Source organism: Diospyros lotus, chromosome 8, assembly GCF_014633365.1.
Source record: "Diospyros lotus cultivar Yz01 chromosome 8, ASM1463336v1, whole genome shotgun sequence".
NCBI classification, from domain to species: Eukaryota; Viridiplantae; Streptophyta; class Magnoliopsida; order Ericales; family Ebenaceae; genus Diospyros; species Diospyros lotus.
Window position 1 is genome coordinate 35,752,900 of NC_068345.1, and position 15,403 is coordinate 35,768,302.

The 15,403-nt window shown below is 39.6% G+C and overlaps 1 protein-coding gene across 7 annotated transcripts in view; it reads right to left on the minus strand.

Moving 5' to 3' along the window:
- The window catches only part of LOC127808127 (uncharacterized), a 146,683-nt gene that overhangs the window by 94,334 nt on the left and 36,946 nt on the right, over positions 1-15,403 (minus strand). For all 7 annotated transcript variants that reach the window (XR_008024873.1, XM_052346513.1, XM_052346516.1 and 4 more), the window contains one exon: positions 13,588-13,649. Coding sequence is in view for 6 of the 7 variants with exons in the window: in XM_052346513.1 (XP_052202473.1) it covers positions 13,588-13,649 (62 nt within the window). In the remaining variant the exon portion in view is untranslated. The remainder of the gene's footprint in view (positions 1-13,587; positions 13,650-15,403) is intronic.

Below are 15,403 nucleotides of genomic sequence, written 5' to 3' on the forward strand. Positions count from 1 at the left end.
GAAAATAGGTAAATTGCATCAACTTCCTTTTTCTTCCCATGAGATTGCTGCAATTCGTCCCCTACAGCTTGTGTATTCTGATCTCTGAAGACTAGCACCTATGTTGTCTATGGAAGGTTTTCGATATTACATCATTTTTGTTAATGCTTATACGAGATACACTTGGTTATATCCTTTAAAACTCAAATCAGATGTCTTGTCAGTGTTTACTACCTTTCATAAACTGGCAGAAAATCAATTTCAAACCAAGCTTCAAGCTTTGCAAACCGATAATGGGGGGGAATACCGTGCCTATCTACCCTATCTACATAACAATGGTATTCAACCTAGGTTTAGATGCCCTCACACTCATCAACAAAATGGGATTGCTGAAAGAAAGCATAGGCATATAGCTAAAAGGGGGTTGACACTATTAGCTCGTGCTAAAATGCCTCTAAAGTTTTGGGTAGAAGCTTTTCTTACTACTGTTCATGTGATCAATCTTCTACCTTCTACATCTGTTCAATCTCAAGTTCCTTTTGAATTGTTATATCAAAAACCTCCTAACTATCATCTGCTCAAGCCCTTTGGCTATGCATGTTTTCCCTTGCTTCGACCTTATAACAAACATAAGTTTGAGTTTCACTCAACCAAGTGTATCTTTATTGGATATAGTTCTACTCAAGCTGGTTACAAATGTCTACATCCATCTGGTCGTGTCTACACTACTCAGCATGTTCAGTTTAATGAATAGGATTTTCCTTATTCAACTATCTTCTCTTCATCTCATGAGACTACTGACTTGTCTACAAATTCCAAGTTTAACAGTCCTACTACAGAGTTTCTTCACCCTATTGTTTCTTCTCCTATTGTTTCCTCACCTTCTTCTGTTCAATGCCTCGTAGCTGCTCCTTCTCCAACTCCAATCTTGAATACGTCAGACAATTCTAGTCCTGTTGCCACCACATCATCTTCTTTGTCTTCTGCACCTCCTGCTCCACCTGTCCCAAAGATTTCCAAACATAAAGCTCCTCCTGCCCCATCAATACACCCTATGCTTACTCGATTTAAGTCCAGACAACTTGTTCATAACTCTCCTTATGCTTTAGTGAGCTCACTTGAACCAACATCTGTTAGTGAGGCTCTTTTAGACTCACGATGGGTTAAAGCCAATACACTGCTTTACAAAAAAATCACACTTGGGAATTGGTTCCCTACGCTGCTGATATGAATCTGACTGGAAGCAAATGGATTTTCCAGGTGAAATTTAAGCCTGATGGGTCTGTTTTAAAGTATAAAGCTCGACTAGTGGCCAAAGGTTTTCTTCAAAACCCAGGTATCAACTATGTTGAAACATTTAGTCCAGTGGTTAAGGCACCCACAATTCGGGTTTTGTTTTCTCTAGCTGTGTCTTTTGGCTGGGAAATTCAGCAAGTGGATGTGAACAATGCATTTTTGAATAGAGATTTAGCTGAGACAGTGTATATGGCTCAACTGGAAGGGTTTGTGAATGTTTCAAAACCAACCCATGTTTGTCGTTTGATCAAGTCCTTATATGGGTTGAAAAAAGCTCCTCAAGCTTGGTATAATAAGCTGAAAGAAGCTTTGATTAGCTGGGGTTTTGTTCAGTCAGTTGCAGATGCTTCTTTCTTCATAAAACGAACAACTGATTATGTGTTGTTCGTGCTTGTCTATGTAGACAATATACTTCTTACTGACTCTAGTCATGCCACTCTTAAGGCTTGTATTCATGATCTCGATTGTCAATTTGCTTTAAAAACTCTAGAAGCTGTCAACTATTTCCTAGGGTTTGAAGTCTACAGGAATACAGATGGTCTTTATCTTAGTCAAACCAAATATGTTGTGGATTTGTTAAAGAAGGCTAGTATGTGTGGAAGAGTTAAATACTTAAGGCAGCCTAAGTTTTGTTTTTGTTAGTAGTTATTCTGTTAATATTGATTTGCTTTTCGTGTGTTTTGAGCTATGTATATAAATAGATCAACTGTTTATTTGTGGTGTGTGGTGGTTTTATTTCTTGAGATCAATAATACATTTTGTATTCTATTTTCTCTCAACCTCCTTGTTCATTTTGCCTTGTTTTTGAATTTCACATGGTATCAAAGCGATCCTAATGGCTTCCGATCGAATTGTTGACTCCGCCTTGTCATGGTCCTAGGGTTTAGCCTAGGACTAGAATGGAAATCAGAAGGATCCGATTTATTTAAAATCAAGAACAGAATGTACAAAGGGGAGATTGAAGAATGGGGGGAGAAATTAGAAAGAATGGATGGAGAATGGTAGAAAACGAGAGAGAGAGAGATTAGGGATAAATCTTGGAAGAGAATTGAGAATTCAATATCAAAATCAGCATCCTTTTACAGAAGAAGGATCAAGCTTATATAGTTTGAACCATGGGTGCTGCCACAGCATATCACACCCACTCTAACTAACTGATTTGTCCTATTCTAGCACATGGACACCTAGCAGATTCTGCCATAACAAACTAGCCAATTGGAAAGGAAATACAAATAAGAGAGTGAAATACTAAGGCAATACAAGTAAGTAATATCCAAGCCGATACAAAACTTGGCCGCAAAATTATACGTCTCCCTAGTCTCATGACAAACTATTGCAACCATATTACCATGATGCTCTTTTATTGTTCCTTAGGTCATGACACTCAGGAAATCGCTTTATGGTCTAAAGCAGGCTCCTCAAGCCGAGTACACTAAGCTGAAGACAACACTTCATTGTTGGGGCTTTGTTCGATCCGTATCTGATGCCTTGTTGTTTATTAAACGAGCTGATGATCATGTGTTGTTTATATTGGTTTATGTTGATGACATCTTGATTACTGACTCCAGTTCAGCTGCTTTGCATGGGTGTATAGCAGATCTTGGTCATGCCTTTGCCTTAAAGACTCTAGGAGCAATGAATTATTTTTTGGGCTTTGAAGCATATAGAGATCACTCTGGTCTTTATCTTAATCAATCCAAGTATGTGCGTGATCTGTTGTGTAAAGCGTCAATGCAAGACTGTAAGCCCTATGGTTATTTGACTGATGATGGAGAACTGTTTTCTCAACCTAGTTCGTATCGCACTCTAATTGGCTCACTTCAATATCTCACCTACACTAGCCCTGATATAGCCTATACTGTAAATAAGTTGAGCCAGTTTATGGCAGCTCCTAAAATGCAATAGTGGTTAGCATATAAGAGGTGGTTGAGGTATATTAAGGGCACGATTGGTTTGGGGTTAGTGTTCACTTCCTCACCAAAAATCTCTCTTTAGTGGTCTACAATGATGCTGACCACGCTGGTTGTCGAGTTACTCATAGATCCACTAGTGGTTATTGTGTCTACATTGGTCCAAACTTGATTGTGTGGGGATCTAAGAAGCAATCAGTTGTGGCTAGGTCTGTTGGGGAGGCAGAGTACCGTGCAGTTGCATTGGGAGTGACTGAACTGTTGTGGCCTAAGCAGTTACTGATGGAGTTGGGTTATCCATGTGTACATACTCCCATTGTATGGTGTGATAATCTAGCAGCCAAAAGCATGGCTGAAAATCCTATGTATCATTCTCGTACGAAACATATTGGCATTGATGTTCATTTTGTGCGTGAAAAAGTAGAAAATGGTGAGGTGGAAATCAGGTATGTTCCTACTGCTGAGCAAGTTGCTGATGTGTTTACTAAGGGACTGTCAAGAGATCGTTTTGAATTGCTATGCCAAAAGTTGGGCCTCACAAAGACACCAGGTCGCTTAAAAGTAAAGAAGAGTGTCATAGTGTTGAAGGAATCGGAGCCTAAATTGAAAGGAAGTGTGGAAGAGTTAAATACTTAAGGTAGCCAAAGTTTTGTTTCTGTTAGTAGTTATTCTATTAATATTGATTTTCTTTCTGTGCATTTTGAGCTATGTATATAAATAGCTCAACTATTTATTTGTGGCGTGTGGTGGTTTTATTTTTTGAGATCAGTAATACATTTTGTAATATGTTTTCTGTCAACCTCCTTGTTCATTTTACCTTGTTTTTGAATTTCACAGTATGGAGGTTTGTAAGTCGTGTGACACTCCTACGAATGTTGGACTTTCATTAACAGATGAAGGAGAAGATCTACTTAATCCAGCTCTCTATCGAACTATTATAGGCTCTCTACAATACTTGACATATACAAGGCCTGATATTGCCTTTGTTGTCAACAAGTTGAGTCAATTTTCCTCCAAACCTAAGAGTCCACACTGGTTAGCTTGCAAGAGATTGCTTCGATATATAAAGGGAGCAGCTGCTCTTGGTTTGTTTTTCTCATCCACACTTGGAAGTTTGAATCTAACAGTTTTTAGAGATGTTGATCACGCTGGGTTCAAGGTCACTACAAGGAGTACTAGAGGGTTTTGTGTGTATCTTAGCCAAAACCTTATTGTTTGGGGCTCCAGAAAGCAATCAATGGTTGCATGTTCCATCGAGGAAGCTGAGTATCGATCTAATGCTTTGGGAGTGATGGAACTTCTATGGCTTAAATCTTTGTTTGTGGAGTTGGGCTATCTGAATGTTACCACTCCAGTTCTCTGGTGTGATAATTTAGCAGTCAAAAGCATGGCTGAAAATCCTATTTTTCACTCAAGAACGAAGCATGTTGGTGTTGATGTGCATTTTGTTAGGGAAAAGGTTGAAAAGGGTGAAGTAGAAATTCGATATGTCCCTATATCTGAACAGATAGCTGATATCCGAACCAAAAGTTTGCCTAGAGACAGATTTCAGAAGTTATGCAGCAAACTCAGGCTTGCTTGGTCCCCTGTTAGTACGGGTGAACAAAGGTGTATAGCAATGGCGGTATTCCACACAAATCTTTATCTTAAAGAGCCGCTGAAGGAGCATGATTTGAAGGGGAGTGTTGAAGAGAATGTGATGTTCAGATAGCATTTTATTATGGTTTATTTCTGCTTTGTTCTGTTTTATGTTTCGGTTGTGTTAGTTTGTATTTGAGGCAGGAGCATCTTCTTTCGGTTATAAAATTGTATATATATACAGCTTATGTAATGTATTCTGTAGGTTGTTTTTTACAGAAAATAAACTTCAACACATAAGTTTTCTCTCTCTCTCTCTGTCTTCGATCTCTAAAACGTTATGCTTTAGGGTTTACTACTTACAGAATCTTTTGGGAATGTCTAAAACTAGCCTATGAACCAAGGTATAGCAATAGGGAAATCTAGAAAAATTTTGGCCATATTCAATGTGTAAGCTTGGGCTGGATTGTGAGAGGGAGGAAGCTAGTGTTTAAAATAGCTTTGGCCCTTGCAGTGAGGGTCCTTGTGAACAGTGAGGGGAAATGGTGTCTACAAGTGTTATCTTGTATGGTGTAGCCATTGTTGATCAAAGTCCAGACTAAGCAAGGAAAGGAAATAAAATCATCAAGCTGATAATGAGCAAGGGAGTAGAAGGTTTAGAGTGTTGCCTAGGATGAGGAATAGATAGAACCACAAGAAAGTACCAATGAGGTATGGAATGTTTGGGATTAAGATACTTATGCACTTGTTTTGAGTGCTAAGGAATAGGCTGAAAAAATGGAACCTCTTGTACAAAAAGAGGTGATGCACTCTTGTCTAAATGAATGGCATGGAGCCATGTAAATTTGGGGAGAAATGAAACTTGGACTTAAATGGAAGATCCCTTAGGTTAAAGAGGTGGAGTGTTGTGAAGTGTCTATTTGAGAATTAAGAAGGTGCTGGAAATGGGGAAAAGTCTAGGAAAAAGGCTAGACAAATGGCCATGGGTTAAAGCTGCACATGAAGGCTTAATTTGGATCAAATAGATATCATGAACGGTTAATTATCCATGTGGAAACTAAGGGAAAAGTGACCTTATAGTGTAGCCAAGGGATGAGAGGCTAGAGGGAAAGGTAAGCAAGGACTGGTTGCTTAGAAGGTCTCTCTAGGTATGATAGTAATTCCTTTGGTAAGATATAAGATTAGAAAAGTCCAAAAGGGTTAAAATTGAGAGCATGTGGAAGCTGTGAGTATTCCAGTGGTATGCCTAGTATGGAGGTAGCTTCATTGGTATTTTCTCCAAATAGAACTCTCAAGGTGTAGTTGAGAACTTAGGTCAGTGTTTGAGAGTGTAGGATAAAGGAAAAGCTGGAAATTCTAAGGCATAGAGATTGGAATAGGGTTTGGACAGCTTAAGGCAACCCAGGTTACCCTAATCTTAAGCATATCTTGGTAGACAATGGTAAAAAGCCTAAAAGGCCGGTTTTGGGAAGCTAGGAGTAAGTCTAGCATTGTTAAGGCCAATCCAGGTATGGTGCACTGTTGATGTGATGCTTTGTAAAAGTTTGGACACTTTGGGATTAATGTAGCACTAAGTATGGATTTGGTTTATGGTGGAGCGTGCCTAGATGAATAGTTATGAATTTAGAGTATATATGTTGCATTTTGTATGCAGTAGGAATCCTAAAGAAAAGTCTAGGTAAGAGGAGTTGAAACAGCCAAATGGGTAGTTCACTTGGCTTAGAACTTAGTCCCACCATAGAGAGACCAATCATATTGGTGTTAGGAATGTACTCATTAGAAAAAGGCCCTCGAGGAGGAGGATAAATCCTAATTAAAGTTGCATGTGTAGGATATGCAGCTGGAAGTATTGTCCAAAGGTGATCCATTTGTGAAATTTACAGCATTGTTTTGATGTTCTTAATGTTTGTTGATTGATTTGATGGTCAGGTTATCATGCGGGAAACCAAAGGAAGAGTAATCCAAAGGTTTTGATGGATGATGACGGAAGGTATCACATTCAAGACAAGGTTTTGATGGATGCGGGTGGCTCTATTGTAATATTATTTATTAATGGAGGGCAAAACCGGTAATGTCATAACCGGCCCTAGGAAATATCACCCTATTTTTCTATAAATAGGGCAGGGGGGCTGAGAGAGAGATCAACACATAGTCCCTATCTGTTTTCACGAGAGCCAAGAGAGTGAGAAAGCTGTGAAATAGAATAAACTTGTTCATTCTTAGAAAGCTTGTATCATGGGAGAGAGAAAGAGGGACGTCTTGTACTGTTTTCATCAATAAAGAAGGCTGCTCAGTGGTGATTTCAAGGCTGGATGTAGTACCAATTCAATTGGCATGAACCAGGATAAAATTATGTCTCCTCATGTGGTTTGCGTATTTCTTTCTTGTTATGTTCTTGTTTAAATTCTGTTCTTTATTAAATGTTTGTGTTGTGGTGTGTTGGCCGGTGAGTTGTGAGTGTGTTGAGGGGTGTTTGATTGGTTTTTTGAGTGTGTTTAAAGGCTGTCAATGCTCCCAATTTATAACAAAAGACTTTGAATTAACAAAGTTTTCATGGCAGTCGACCACACAAGCAATGCTATTTCTTTACCATATTACACAAATAGGGGGGCCAATATCATCTGCTTAAGCTTTGTCACCAGCCTGTTGGGTAAGAAGCACGGGAAGAAACAGATACAAACAGACGCAAGGGTGGATGTGGAAAATTATGACTTGAAGGAAATGAGCCTGCACACATGCCAGAGTTAAAACAGAATATATAAAAATATATCCTTGAATATGTTTTTACCAACAATAACTACAGCATATCAAGACTTTATCCCATTATGTGGGGTTGGCTATGTGAATCCCTAGCTCACCATCATTTCTACCTAAGGCCTTATCTGATGTAAGAACCTTATTACTCATGTCATACCTAACTACCTCACACCAAGTTTTCCTAAGTCATCCCCTACCTCTTTCACTAGACAGTTATTCCATTCCATCTTCTCTTTTCATAAAAGTCTCTATTGGTCTTTTCTAACATGTCCAAACCATCTTGTTTGTGCTACGCATATCTTATCTTCAAAAAGACCGACTAAGACCTTATTACGAACCCTGTACATAAACTCCAATTCTTTTAGCATGCTAGCAAAAGTTTAATGGACCATAAAAGGTCAGATGATTGGAACCAAGGAATCTAGACCCCAAAAAATAAAAATTCCTAGAACAAAAATAATGTTTGATGCATGAGATATAATTGTGAGAAATTAGAGGAATAATTGTATTTCTCTCACTTACAATGATACATGGAGGTTAGCTATATATATACATAAATTTCTAACAATAAAAGAAAAGCTACATCAGATCCCATAATTTGTGGAATCTCCTAATAGAATAGGAAACCAACTAAATCAGCCTAATTGATCATAAAACCTTTCCTAAAATAGCTAACATAGAATCATTCCTAAAATGGCTAGCTATACACGATTTTTCCACACTCCCCCTCAAGCTAGTGAATAGGTATTTTCCATTCTCAGCTTGGATATAATATTCTCAAACACTGAGCTACTCAACCCTTTGGTAAGTACATCGGCTAGTTGACCACTTGTAGGCACGTAAGGTGTACAAATCAAGCCACTTTCCAACTCCTCTTTGATAAAGTATCTATCAACTTCAATATGCCTCGTTCGATCATGCTGAACTGGATTGTGAACTATGTTGATTGCAGACTTATTATCACAATAGAGTCTCATCGGTCCATCCCATTTAATTCTTAAGTCTTCTAAAATGATCTTCAACCAAAGTAGTTCACATATTCCTTGAGCCATTGCTCAAAATTCATCCTCAGCACTAGACCGTGCTACTACATTCTGTTTCTTACTCCTCCAGGTCAGAAGGTTTCCTCCAAGAAAAGTGCAATATCCAAAGGTTGATCTTTTGTCAACAATTGACCCAACATAATCAGCATCGGTGTAAGCCTCAAGGACTAAACCTCCATTTCTTTTGAACATAATCCCCTTTCCTGGTGTCCCCTCAAGGTATTGTAATATCCGATGAACAGCTTGCAAATAAACTGTCTTCGAACTATGCATAAACTGACTAACTATACTCATTGCATATGTTATATCTGGTCGTGTGTGAGATAGGTAAATGAGTCTTCCTACCAACCGTTGATACATTTTCCTATCAACTACTGCATCCTCCTCTGCTTTTCCAAGCTTAAGGTTCAGATCCATGGGAGTGCTTGTTGGTTTGCATGCGGTTTTGCCTGTTTTCTTGAGAAGATCTGTAACATACTTCTGTTGTCCGATAAAAATTCCTTGCCTCGAGTGTGCAACTTCAATCCCAAGAAAATACTTCAACCTTCCTAATGCTTTGATCTCAAATTCCTTGGCCAAACACTGACTCAACAACTGCTTCTCTCTATTATCATCTCCTATCACTATTATGTCATCAACATACACAAGGAGAGCTATAACTCCCCCTGACGGAGAGTGTTTAATGAACAGTATGTGATCACCTTGGCTTTGTTTGTATCCCATAGCCAACATAACTCTTGCAAATCTTCCAAACCATGCCTGTGGTGATTGCTTAAGGCCATACAAAGCCTTTTTTAATTTGCACACCGTATGATCAATCAAGTTCTTCCCATAACCTAGTGAAACTTCCATATAAATCTCTTCTTCTAGCTCTCCATGTAGGAATGCATTCTTGACATCAAATTGTTGCAATTCCCAGCCATACCCTAACAGTGTTCATTTTCGCGACCGGGGCAAAAGTCTCTAGATAATCAATTCCATAAGTCTTAGTGTATCATTTGGCTACCAATCATGCCTTGTATCTTTCAATTGACCCATCTACCCTATACTTCACCGTATACACCCACTTGCTATCCACTGGTTTCTTTCTCGACGGTAATCTCACTAGTTCCCAAGTTTTGTTCTTTTCCAATGCCTCCATCTCCACATTCATAGCTTGTTTCCATCTTTCATTAGACAATGCCTCGGATAAAGTAGTAGGAATGGTGATGGTATTAAGACTTACAAGGAAAGCTCGGTGATGTGGTGAGAAATTTTTAAATGATAAGAAGTGTGCAAGGGGGTATAGAGGTCGTTTTGCACATTCTCTAGTTCCTTTTCGGATGGCAATTGGAAGGTCCTAGTCATCACTATCTACCTGAACTTCAGTTTTTTAAGTTGTAATGCAGAGTTAGAAATTGTTACCTCATTCAAGGAATCTAAGTTGGACTCTTGGGCCTGCATAGGTTTAGGAACAGCCACCTTCTTTCTTACAAACACCTTGCCAAATCTCACATTTCCAGGAGCAGAATCAGGTTGTTCTCGTGGTTCATGTGGTATTTTCGACATAGGTTCAGGAACAGGCTGTTTAGGCATAGAGTCAAATGAATTCCCTGGCATATGGTGGGGGGATGATGAAGAACAAGGAATCAGATCGAGCAAAAAACTTTCCTTATCTTCCCTAAGTGAATTCTCCCCCGAAAGAGAAGGATGGGAGAAATACAATGTATGTTCATTGAATGTGACATCCATCAAGACATAGAACCATTTGGATGGAGGGTGATAACACTTACACCCTTTTTGAGTCGAAGAATAGCCCACAAAGACATTTGAGAGCCCTAGGATCTAATTTCCCCCTATTTGGACCATGCACATGGACAAAGGACACACACCCAAAAACACAAGGAACAAGGTTAAAAAAAAGGGGGGGGGGGGTGCTATTGGTAGTGGTGAGGGTTGGATAAAATGTGGAAAGGACATCCATAGGACTCTTGAAACCCAAGACCCGAGAAGGCAACCTATTGATGAGATGAGTGGCTGCAACAACTACTTCCCCCAAAAAAACTTTAGGCATATTTGTCTGAAACAATAGAGCTCGGGTTTTTTCAAGGAGATGACCATTCTTCCGCTCCGCAACCCCATTTTGTTGCGGGGTATTCACACAAGATGATTCATAAATGATTCCTTCTTTCTGAAAATAGGGAGTAAGAATGTGGTTGAAATAATACCTAGCATTATCTGACCGGAACCTTTTGATAGTAACCCCAAATTGAGTTTGAATCATGGAACAAAAATAGGGAAGTATTGTACTAACATTAGACTTATGTTTGAGCAGAAAAATCTAGGTGACACGAGTACAATCATCAATGAAAGAAACGAACCATCGTGTCCCGAACACATTAGAAACAATAGATGGACCCCAAATATCACTTTGAACAAGGTAGAAAAGAATAAGACTTATTTTATTGCTAATTGGAAAAGGAACACGTCTGTGTTTGGCAAGCTCACACACCTCACAATGAAAATTTTCAACAGCCAAATTGGTAAATAAGGAAGGAAGCATAAGGGCAATAATCCTAAATGATGGATGTCCTAGGTAGGAATGAAGAAGCTAAATTCTTTCTCTATTAGAAGGAACACATTCTGATATGAAGGAATGGGAAATTCTGCCCTTGGTCGTGTTTAATTGACTAGGTGTCTCAAGATAGTAGAGGCCATTCCGTTCCCTAGCACGTCCAATCATCCTCCCCGAATCCTTATCCTGAAATGCACAATAACTGCTGTGAAAAACAACATTACAACATAAGTCTTGGGTGAGTTTTTGTATAGAGACAAGATTAGTAGACAATTTAGGAACATGTAGGATGTTTCTCAAGGTTACTGATGGACTTATTTTGACATCCCCTACTCCAGCTATAGTGGCTAAGGATCCATTGGTTGTAGCTATTTTCTGACCGCTTGGACAAGGAGTATACGTGGAGAAACACCGGGTTGAGTGGGTCATATGGTCGGTAGCTCCAGAGTCCATAACCCAGGACTTGGTAAAGACTACACTAGAGGCATTTAATCCAAAGGAAAATAAAAACTCACCTGAATACGCCAAAGAGCAAGTACCTGAAGGCTTTTCAAGACTTCTAATAAAAGATTTCACCCTCTCAATCTCCTCTTGGTTGAGACTACTCAGCTCTTTTGATGCTGATTCACCTTGTAGTACTATAGCCATGTGAGCTTGTCCATTGTTCCGAGGCTGATCCCCTCCTTTTAGTCCCCATTCACGACTTGAAGGCTTACCATATGCACCACAATCCATCACGGTTTTAGGCTTTCAATTGACCATTCTTTCCTCCTTCAAAGGCTGTTCCTTTTTCCGTGTTTATTGCTGATCCTTTACCACTAGCCATCATAGCCGAACTGTCAGTAGCTTGTGGTTCAAGCATGACCCCTCTTCTACCTTCTTCTCCACGGACTAGAGCTACAACCTCATTAAAACATGGGACCTCCGGCTTTCCAAGGATTTGTATCCTTACCTGGTCAAATTCTGGATTAAGTCCAACCAGAAAATCATAAACCCTATCTTGTTCAATGAAGTTCTTTAGGACCACTGCATCTTGAGAACACTCTGTCTTTATCACTTGGTAGTGGTCCAATTCTTGCCACAAGGATTTCAATTGATTTGCATATTCTGTGACTGTTTTGTAGCCATAGTTTTCACCTTGACTTCATATACTTGAGCTGCATCCCTGGCCTTGGAGTAGGTTTGTTGCATTGCATCCCATATATCCTTGGCAGTGGCCAAGAACATACATGTATCACTAATTTCAGGTATCATAGAATTCCACAACCATACCATGATCATGGAGTCCTTTTCATCCCATGCTTCAAACTTGGGATCTTCAGGTTTAGGGCATGTACCCGTAAGATGACTAATTTTTCCCTTTTCTTTCAACACAGTCCGGATGAGTTGACACCACTTAAGATAGTTTTTTCCATCTAACTTGTAGGCGGCGTGAATACTCTACAATTCTCCCAGTTGTTGAGATCGCACTTCCTCTTCTGATTGGGCTGTAACAGTTGTTGTCCCAAGTGTAGTTTCCCCAACTTCTGACATCTTCCTCAACTAGCCTCCTATGCGACCAAGGCTGTAACAGTTGTTTCAATAATAATCGTTCGGTAGTTGGACACACGGTGGATTGCTGGACACGCGCCACTTGAAGGACACTCATCACTGTCTCACCTCCCTCAAAAATAGTAGCAGCAGCTGCACCTCCTCAATCTGGGGTAGTGATGGCAGAGATCGGAGATGGGCAACAGGACAGCGGCACTGAAGGCCGATGAAAAGAACCCTAGAGACGTTGATAGCGATGGACCGTCGATGAAGGCAAAAGGGACAAGCCCAAGAACGACTGGCAACGGCGATGGAAGCTAACATGGAAGAATCGATAGCGAAGAACCGGCGGCAGCAGCTATGAAGGCTGATAGGGAAGGCGATGAAGACCAGAGATTAAGCACTGGCAATGAAGGCCAGAGAATCAAGATGAAGGCCGATGAAACAAAGGGTCTCAGAAACAGACAACAATGAAGGCCGGAAAAATAAAAACTCCCTTAGGCAACGACAAGCTCTGATACCATGTGACAAATTAGAGGAATAATTCTACTTCTCTCACTTACAATGATACATGGAGGTTAGCTATATATATACATAAATTTCTAATAATAAAAGAAAAGCTACATCAGATCCCGTAATTTGTGGAATCTCCCAATAGAATAGTAAACCAACTAAATCAGCCTAATTGATCATAAAATCTTTCCTAAAATAGCTAACATAGAATCCTTCCTAAAATGGCTAGCTATACACGATTTTTCCACAATAATCAACCCCAATATCCACACTTAAGCTGGTGCACAAATATGCAACAGAAATCCCAAAGAGGATTTGAATGGCTAGACATGTATGTAACCATTAAAAAAGAAAGACAATATAAATATGTAAATAGAATAAAGGCAGCAATTAAAGACAAGTATAATTAAAGGGGAATGAAGTGTACCCAGAAAGATTATGCCTCATTATTGTCAAGCTGGAAAGCTTCACACCGAACACAGTTTGAGCCTGGGATACAATCAAGAAAATTTAAGCAAGTAGTTTGAACCTTACCGCAATAAACATTTTAGGTTCATAATATAAACATGAAAGAACTCCAAAGAAACTTTCAGGAAAATAAGCATAAATGGAAGGCAGAGAAGGTTAGCTCAGCTAGAGTTTTCATTTTCTTTTATTTCACTTTTTAATAAATGTGTTCCCCACCTAGTGGAATTAAGGCTTGGTTTGTTGTTGTTTTGATAAGTTCGTTCAGGTTTGGTGTTTCCTTTTTCCCATATAACTAATCAGAACTCTTGATCAATGATAACAATTTCCACATAATTTCCCCCATTCAAGGCACCATAGTCTTTCTTGTACTATATTAGAACCATTTTCCTAAATTTTCAATTAATTGAAGCACAACATGTCACGATTTAGGCTAGTTTTATTTTATTTTTATTTCTGCAAAATTGTATTAGTTAGTGATTTACATATTAGAGATAGTTGTGTAGTGTTTAGGAGCAGTTACCTCTAGTGGAGAAGTGGAAACTGCCACAAATAAACTGTTGGTTAGCATCCTATATAAAGTTGTAACCTCTTCGCCAATTTTATGATTGTGGATGAATTAAAAGTTATTCCCATCTCTCTGAAATTCTCTCTCTCTCTCGGTTTCTCTCTAATTCTCCCTATCTCCCATCTATTTCCCTCTCTTTCTCTCTCTCTCTCTCTCTCTCTCTCTCTCTCTCTCTCTGTTATTCTCCCTCATTCTATCTGATCCATCCCTATTTCTCCTACTCTCTCAATTCTATCTTCAAGATAATCACAAGTCAAGCTCGAGTTCCTGACAAATTGATATCAGAGCACCCAGTTCTCGGTTGGACACAGACGACCCTAGTGGTTGCAGTTACTGATTTTTGGAGATGAACCAGAGGCAGTTACTAGTTCCGGCATAAGATCTAAGACAGTTACTAAATTCTAGAAGCAGTTTCATCGCTGCCAAAGTAAGATAAAAGAAGCGGACCAAGGCAATGCCAGAGGGAACCCACACGAAACAAACGGAAGCAAGGTTGGACACCATAGAGATGGGTTTGCAACAGGCCCAAGAAGAACTGAGCTGCTACCGGGAAGGGCACACCGACATCAACGCTGCCGCCAAAGGCAATGTAGTCACTGGAAAGGGAAGTGGCTAACATGGGCCAGAGGTTGGATGGGCTCCTGAAGATGTTTTCCAAGATGCCTCAAGCCAGCTTGCCGAAAGATTTTCCTCCAATTGTCGTGTCAGAACCGATCTTGATACGAGCAAGCATTCCCCCTCATGCTTCCACATCACAAGAACATGAAGAACAACTAGTAATAGACCAAACCATCTAGGTAAGGGGACCCTAGCCAAATCACCTACACACACCCCTACTTAAGCTGGAAATTCCCATGTTTGAGGGTGCTAGACCCAAGTGGTGGGTTATGAGGTGTGTGAGGTTTTTCCAATATTATCATGTGGCTGAAAGTCAAAGGATAAACCTTGCAATAGCCTACTTTAATGACGTGGTTGATGCATGGTTCCAAGGGTGGAACAAAGTGAGAGATGAGACAAATTGGGCAGACTTTGTGGAGAACTTTTGTGTAAGGTTTGGTGAGAAACCTATGACAGACACAATCAAAGAGTTTAATAAGTTGAAGCAAGAAGGGTCAATGATAGACTACAAAGTCCGTTTTGAAGAATTGAGGTCTCTAATGATGAATGCACATTTGGCATTGACTGAAGATTATTTTGATTCTAGTTTCAT